Here is an 8791-nt window from a genome sequence, read left to right on the forward strand (position 1 = left end):
AAAAAAAAAAAAAAAAAAAAGGTCAAAAGATAGGGCCACTCAACACCTGTTGAGAAATATGGTAGTTTTATTTCTTTGGATTCCAAGAGCTATATATTTTGTGACCCTAACACTATTTTGCTATCCCCCATGAGCAAACCAAAGCATGCTCTTAACCACTATACTACGCCTAAGTCAGAAATGCCACTCCTGGAAATGTATCCTGAGCTAATACTTAGTTCAAATGTAAAAAGCTCAAAGTACAAAGATTTTTACAACAGCATTACTCAAAATAACAAAAAATGGAAAAGAGTTAACTAAGCCTTTAACTAAATGTGGCGCATCGACTTAATGAATTATTAAAAAGCAACTGAAGGCTGGGCACAGTGGCTCATGCCTGTAATCCCAGTACTTTGTAAGGCCAAGGCGGATCGATCACAAGGTCAGGAGTTCGAGACCAGCCTGGCCAAGATGGTGAAACTCTGTCTATACTAAAAATACAGAAATTAGCCGGGCGTGGTGGGGAGCACCTATAATCCCAGCTACCTGGGAGGCTGAGGCAGGAGAACTGCTTGAACCCAGGAGGCAGAGGTTGCAGTGAGCCAAGATTACACCACTGCACTCTAGCCTGGGTGACAAAGCAAGACTCCATCTCAGGAACAACAACAAAAAAAAGGCAACTGAAAATTCTGGCAAGATAGAAAAGTAAAAGTAAAAAATAAATTCAGCATATAAAAGTTTTAGTACAATTACTGATGATATAAATTAATATACATATGAGTAAGGTTTAAAAACAAATATGGAGAATTAGAATAGCTGGTATATTAAGAGGGCTCTGGGGACAAAAAAAAGCACTAGGTATTGTAAAAGACTTTTTTTTTTAATCTCCATTACTGATGGAATTTTTTGTGTGTAATAAATAACTGTGTGGTAAAGAGAGGAAATCTGTCATTTCCAATTTAAAGAATCTTGGCTGCGTGCAGTGGCTCACACCTGCACTTGGGGAGGCTGAGGCAGGTGGATCACCTGAGGTCAGGAGTTCGAGACCAGCCTGGTTGACATGGTGAAACCCCATCTCTACTAAAAATACAAAAAAAAAAAAAAAAAAAAGCCAGACATGGTGGTGGGGCCCCTGTAATCCCAGCTACTTGGGAGGCTGAGGCAGGAGAATCACTTGAACCTGGGAGGCAGAAGTTGCAGTGAGCCGAGATCACGCCATTGCACTCCAGCCTCAACAAGAGTGAAACAAACAAAAAAAAGAATCTTAACTGCCAGTCTGAAATAATTCTTCCACAAAGTTTTTTTTATATTTATTCTCACATTAGAAACACAAATAACGTAACCAACTTTAAAAGGACTTGTGAAGCTTGGGTATATAAAATACTTTGGTAACCAGGAACTGAGCACTGTTAAAACCACATACATTTCATGAATGTTGGATTCTTGGCAATAGATGGGAAGTATGCAAGTCCTTTAATAACCAGATTTTTTAATAGTGTACATTATCAACTTTCTCCCCCACCCTATGCTGTAATTTATTTAGTCATCCAACAAATATTTATTGAGTGCTTACTACATGTCAGCAATTGGGCCAGATACTGAGGGCAGAACGGCAAACAAGGAACCACGTCATTACAATGGAGCACATTGGGAGCTCCGTCAGAAAGAGTGCTATGGGAACTCAAAGGTTATACACTGAATTCACACTGAAGAATGAGAATAATACGACTTTTAAGCTGACACTTTAACAGGACAGAACCAAAAGAGGGTAGGAGGTAAGAAAGAATATTCCAGGAAGAGGAAATAATATGAATATTATGATATAATATGAATATTAATACTAAGCCAAGAGGCAAGAGAAAATAAAGCATGTTGGAGGAGCTACAAGTCAGTATCACTAGGACAGAGTACAAGGAGAACAGTATGATACCATGCCTAAGAGATAATTAGAGGCCAGATCAGGTAGACACGCGGGCTGCAGTAAAACATGGACTATATCTGAAAAACAATAACGATTAGCTTGAGCAGAAAGCAACATGATCTAATGAGAAAAATCACTGCTGTATGAAGAATGAACACGAAAGCAGCTAAACCAGGAGACCTGGTCAACAGCTAATCTAGCAATCCAATGATCGTGGCCTGAACTGGAGTGGCATGGTAGCCTTCAGTGTTTACACCTAATATTTCCAGCTCTCTTCATTAAGGAAAGCATTCACTTCAGAGCCCCCTATGGTTGGGAACATAACTCGGGCCAATGAATGACTTGTGACTAACTCTGGCCAATGAGCTGTGACAGGATGTGACGTGTGTCACCTCCAGGCCACAGCACTTAACTGCTAGTGCAAACTCTTCCAGAGTTCGTTTTCCTGCTAGCACAGAGCTCACAAACATTTGAGCTACCAGCTGCTCCATCAGCCTGGGTCCTTGAGTGACTAACTAGCTAAGACTCCTGCCAAACCATGATAAACACGTAGTATGATGGAGAAACAAGCTTTTGTTGTTTTAAGAAACTGAGATTTTTGGGACTCTTACCACAACACAGTTTATCCTATCCTGTTAGGGAAAACCCTGGCCAACCAAAGAGAAGTAAAGCCCTAGAAAGGCTCTTCCTGCTGTTGAACGGGACCTGTTTGTGTGGAAGATCAAATTCGCTACCCGATACCTGTAGCCTAAACTAAAAAATGCAAAGACATTCTTGAGCAGGTCAAAGGCTCAATCGGCTTAAGCCGAAGAGTGGCTATGCTAACGTTTAAAACAGTTTTTTACATTTCTGTTTACAATGAGTTAATTCTAAGTAACAGTCAATGGAATGACAAACCTAACATATATTATAAGAATGACAGGCCTACTTTGATTTTTAAAAAAGCTTTGCTTTAAAATCAGTTATTAAAACAGCTTGTAGGATATGTAAAAAATTAACATCAATAGAAATTATTACTACAATTTGAAGTAACTAATTTCAGCTGTGAATTAAGTGACTGACATTGTTTAAAAGATAATAATGTAAGAGTAAACTAAACCCAAAGCAAGCAGAAGGAAGGAAATAATAAATACTGATGTGAAAATAAATAAAATTTAAAAAAAAACAGAAAAGCCAAGGAAACCAAAGGTTGGTTCTCAGAAAAAATCAACAAAATTGATGAACCTTTAGCCAAACTGATCAAGAAAAAAGGGAGAAAACATAAATTCCTGAAATCAGAAATGAAAGAGGGCACCAGGTGTGGTGGCTCAAGCCTGTAATCTCAGCACTTTAGGAAGCAGTGGCAGGGGGATCATCTGAGGTCAGGAGCTCAAGACTAGCCTGGCCAACATGGTAAAACTCCGTCTCTACTAAAAATACAAAAATTAGCCGGGCATGGTGGCACACGCCTGTAATTCCAGCTACTCTGGGGGCTGAGACAGGAGAATCACTTGAACCTGCGAGGCAGAGGTTGCAGTGAGCCGAAATCGCACCACCGCACTCCAGCCTGGGCGACAGAGCAAAACTGTCTCAAAAAAAAAAAAAAAAAAGAAAGAAAGAGGGGATATCACTACTGACTTTATAGAAATCAAAAGGATTAAAAGGGAATACTTTGAAAACCATTAGACAATGTAAATGATAAAATGAATAAATTCCTAAAAAGCCACAAAGTACCAAAATTAACTCAAAAAGAAATAGAAAATCTGAGTAAACTGAAAAGAAAAAATTCTTACAAAGAATTTTCCACAAAGGAAAGCTGAAGCCCAAATGGCTTCACCAGTGAATTCTACCAAACATTTTAAAAAATAACAAAGTTTCACAAACTCTTTCAGAAAACAGGGAAAAGGGAGCGCTTCACAAATTGTTTAAGGAGGCCAGAATCACCCTGAGAGGCACCAGAGAAAAACAAAACTACAGATCAAGTTCCTCGGGAATAGAGATGCAAAAATCCTGAACGAAATACCAGCAAATTGAATACCACAACAAATAAAAACGATTATACACCATAATCAAGTAGGATTTTATTCCAGGAATAAATGCAAGGTTGTTTGAACATCTAAACATCAATTAATGTTAACATACCATATTAACAGACTAAAGGGTGAGAACATGATCATCTCATTAGATACAGAAAAAGCATCAGACAACATCCTGTACCCACTTATGACTAAAACTCTCGACAGTCAGATGCGGTAGCTTATGCCTATAATCCCAGCACTTTGGGAGGCTAAGGGGGATGTATCCCTTGAACCAAGGAGTTTGAGACCCACCTGGGCAACAAAGTAAAACCCTCTACCAAAAAAAACCCTCTACCAAAGTAAAACCCCCTACCAAAAAAAACCCTCTACCAAAAAAAAAAAAAAGTTTTAATTAGCCAAATGTGGTGGGCATGTGCTTGTAGTCTCAGCTACTCCGGAGGCTGAGGCTCACTCGAGTCAGGGAGTTTCAAGGCTGCAGTGAGTCATGATCACGCCGCGTACTTCAGCCTGGGCAACGGAGTAAGACCCTGTCTCAAAACAAACAAAAGGCCGGGTGCAGTGGCTCACGCCTGTAATTCCAGCACTCCGGGAGGCCGAGGCAGGTGGATCACAAGGTCAGAAGATCGAGACCATCCTGGTTAACACGGTGTAAGCCCATCTCTACTAAAAATACAAAAAAAATAATTAGCCGGGCGTGGTGGTGGGTGCCTGTAGTCCCAGCTACTCGGGAGGCTGAGGCAGGAGAATGGTGTGAACCTGGGAGGCAGAGCTTGCAGTGAGCCAAGATTGCGTCACTGCACTCCAGCCTGGGCGACAGAGCAAGACTCCATCTCAAAAAAAATAAAATAAAATAAAAAGAAAACAAACAAAAAACAAACAAAAAAAACCCACCTCTCAACAAACTAGAAATAGAGGGGACCTTCTTCAACTGGAAAGGGCATGTACAAAAACCTGCAGAAATATCCAACATACAGCCAGTCCAGACAGGCGAAATAAATAAAAATTAAAAAGTTCACACTGGAAAGAAAGACAACTGTTCTTATTCACAGATGACATAATCTTGACGTAGAAAATCCTGGGGAGGCCGGGCGCGGTGGCTCAAGCCTGTAATTCCAGCACTTTGGGAGGCCGAGACGGTGGGATCACGAGGTCAGGAGATCGAGACCATCCTGGCTAACACGGTGAAACCCCGTCTCTACTAAAAAATACAAAAAACTAGCCGGGCGACGTGGCGGGTGCCTGTAGTCCCAGCTACTCGGGAGGCTGAGGCAGGAGAATGGCGTGAACCCGGGAGGCGGAGCTTGCAGTGAGCTGAGATCCGGCCACTGCACTCCAGCCCGGGCGACAGAGGGAGACTCCGTCTCAAAAAAAAAAAAAAAAAAAAAAAAAAAAAACCTAAGGAAACCCCAAAAAAAAAAAAAGAAAAAAAAAAAAAAAAAAAAAAGAAAATCCTAGGGAAACCACACAAAAAACTACTAGAAATAAAAAACAAGTTCAGTCAGGTTATAGAATACAAGATCAATGTATTAAAAAAAACTCGTTTCTATATACTAGCAATGAGCAATCCAAAAAAAATCAAAGAAAACAATTTCATTCATAAATGAAATTGAATCAGAATAAAATAACTGCTGGGTGCAATGGCTCACACCTATAATCCCAACACTTTGGGAGGCCGAGGTAGGAAGATCGCTTGAGGCCAGGAGTTTGAGACCAGCCTGGGCAACAGAGCAAGATCTTGTCTCTACAAAAAAATTTTTTTAAAGCCACCCATCCATTCACTGACTGGAAGATCTAATATTGTTAAGATGGCAATTCTTCCCCAAATGGATTTATAGATTCGATTCAATCCCTATGGAAATCCCAGCAGGCTTTTTTGCAGATGTTGATAGACTGATCCCAAAATTTATACAGAAAAGCCAAAACAATTCTTGAAATAAAAAAGAACAAAGTTGAAGGGCTTACATTTCTCAGTCTCAAACCTTAATTACAACGCTACAGCACTCAAGAGAAATAATACTGGCACAAAGACACACACAGAAGTCAACGGAACCAAACTGAGACTCCAGGAATAAACTCTTTCATTTATGGTCTACTGATATTCAACAAGGGTGCAATGCAATTCAACAGGGGAAAAGATCATCATTTCAAAAAACGATGCTGGGACAACTCTATAAGAACACTCAAAAAGATAAATTTTGACCCTTTTATGGTAACCCATAGGCAAAATCAACTCAAACATACTATAGACCTAAATGTAGGAGCTAAAACTACAAAACTCTTAAGAGGAAAACACAGAAATAAATTTTCATGACCTGTGTCAGGCAAAGATTTCTTAGATAAGACACCAAGAATACAAATGATAAAAGAAAAAAACTGGTAAGCTGGACTTCATCAAAATTAAAAACTTTTGTACATACAAAGACACCATTAAGAAGATAAAATGACAAGCACTTGCTTGGAGAAAATATTTGCAAATGTATATCAGATCAAAGAATGATAGTCAGAATATATAAAGAATTACTAAATCAATAGGAAGAGGAAATATACCTCAGTTTTTTTTATGGGCAAAAAAATTTGAATAGACATTTCACCAAGGAATATATATGAATAGTCAATAAGCCCATGAAACAATGTTCAACATCATTACTCATTAAGAAAATGCATATTAGCCGGGCGCGGTGGCTCAAGCCTGTAATCCCAGCACTTTGGGAGGCCGAGGCGGGCGGATCACGAGGTCAGGAGACCGAGACCATCCTGGCTAACACGGTGAAACCCCGTCTCTACTAAAAAATACAAAAAACTAGCTGGGCGACGTGGCGGGTGCCTGTAGTCCCAGCTACTTGGGAGGCTGAGGCAGGAGAATGGCGTAAACCCAGGAGGCAGGGCTTGCAGTGAGCTGAGATCCGGCCACTGCACTCCAGCCCGGGCGACAGAGCGAGACTCCGTCTCAAAAAAAAAAAAAAAAAAAAAGAAAATGCATATTAAAGTCACAATGATAGCACTTCATACCTATAGAAATGGCTAAGATAAAAAAGACAAAGAATATCAAGCAATAGCAAGGATGAGAAAAAACTGGAACCCTGATACATTGCTGGAGAAAATGTAAAATGGTACAGCTATTTTAGCAGTTTCTTAACAGGTCAAATATAAATTTGACATATGACCCAGAAATCTACTCCTAAGTCTCAATCCATAAGAGATAAAAAGATAAGTCTACACAAAGACTTGTACATGAATATTCATGGCAACACTATTCAAAACAGCCAGAAAGTGAAAATAACCCAAATAACTGTTAACTGGTGAACGGATAAACAAACTGTGGTACATATATCCATACTATGGAATAGTCTTTTTTTTTTTTTTGAGGCAGAGTCTCGCTCTGTCGCCCAGGCTGGAGTGCGGTGGCCGGATCTCAGCTCGCTGCAAGGTCCGCCTCCCGGGTTTACGCCATTCTCCTGCCTCAGCCTCCCAAGTAGCTGGGACTACAGGCGCCTGCCACCTCGCCCGGCTAGTTTATTTGTATTTTTTAGTAGAGACGGGGTTTCACCGTGTTAGCCAGGATGGTCTCGATCTCCTGACCTCGTGATCCGCCCGCCTCGGCCTCCCAAAGTGCTGGGATTACAGGCTTGAGCCACCGCGCCCGGCTGGAATAGTCTTTAGCAATAAAAATGGAATGAAGTACTGACACATACTACATGGATGGAACTCAAAAATATGCTAAGTGAAAAAAAACAACACACAAAAGACCACTCATCATACAATTTCATTTATAGGAAATATCCAGAAAAGGCAAACATATAGAGACAGAAAGCAGATTATTGGTTTTCTGGGGCAGGGGTGGGAAAAGTCACTGCAAATGGGCACATCAGATCTTTCGGGGATGATGGGAATGTTCTAAAATTGGACTGTAATAACAGCTGCAAAATTCTGTAAATTTATGAAACATCTTTGAACAGTACACTTAAAATGAATGAACTGTATGGTATGTAAATTTAACCTGAACAAAGTTTTTTTAAAAGAGGTAATAACCTAAATTTCAACTACAGCACAAGACTATTAACATCCTAAGAGCTTAAATTCTCTTATTGTCTCACCCTTTATATTCAACAAAGTGCCTAGCAACAGGAGTGCTGAACTGAAAAATGAACTAGCCATAACTAAATGGTTTCCTCCTGAATAATCTGAAGAAAAACCAAACAGTCCTAACCAATTTTACTAACCAGAATTTTGTTTAGAGCCTGACGATCCTCCATGTTCTACCTTTGTTTTCTTCTTTTTCGAAGATGATGACTCAGAAGATGCTGAACGTTTTTCTACTACAGGAGTGGAAAGAGCTCGTTTTTTGAACAGCTCCCTTTCTCTCAACAGGCTTGGATCCATAATGCTACAAAGAAAAAATAAGTGTCTTTAATACAAATTCAAGTCACTCAAACCCGCACTCTAAATCCATAGATCTCAACAAGTTACTTCCCAAACAAAATTACCTTTTATTATTAGTTCTCTAGCACTTGTATGTATTCACTTATTCATACACTCAAATAAATATTTCAATAGTGCTTATTACATGCCAAGCACTGTACTAGCCATTATAGGAAAAAAAGAGGCCAGGCATAGTGGCTCAAGCACTTTGGGAGGCCGAGGTGGGTAGACTGCCTGAGCCCAGGAGTTGGAGACTAGCCTGGACAACATGGTAATACCTAATGTCTACAAAAAATACAAAAATTAGGCAGGCATGGTGATGTGTGCCTACAGTCCCAGCTACTTGGGAGGCATAAGTGGGAGGATCGCTTGAGCCTAGGAGGTCAAGGCTGCAGTGAGTCCTGATAACACCACTGCACTCTAGCCTGGGTGACAGACCAAGACCCTTCTCCAA

The 8791-nt window shown here is 40.2% G+C and overlaps 1 protein-coding gene across 3 annotated transcripts in view; it reads right to left on the minus strand.

Moving 5' to 3' along the window:
- GTF2E2 (general transcription factor IIE subunit 2) overlaps nucleotides 1-8791 on the minus strand; it is a 112105-nt gene that overhangs the window by 75233 nt on the left and 28081 nt on the right. For all 3 annotated transcript variants that reach the window (XM_017857145.1, XM_017857125.1, XM_017857135.1), the window contains exon 2: nucleotides 8139-8302. In XM_017857145.1, the coding sequence (XP_017712634.1) occupies nucleotides 8139-8298 (160 nt within the window). In that variant the 5' untranslated portion in view covers nucleotides 8299-8302. The remainder of the gene's footprint in view (nucleotides 1-8138; nucleotides 8303-8791) is intronic.

The sequence above is a fragment of the Rhinopithecus bieti genome, unplaced genomic scaffold (assembly GCF_001698545.2).
Source record: "Rhinopithecus bieti isolate Rb0 unplaced genomic scaffold, ASM169854v2 scaffold_2077, whole genome shotgun sequence".
NCBI classification, from domain to species: domain Eukaryota; kingdom Metazoa; phylum Chordata; class Mammalia; order Primates; family Cercopithecidae; genus Rhinopithecus; species Rhinopithecus bieti.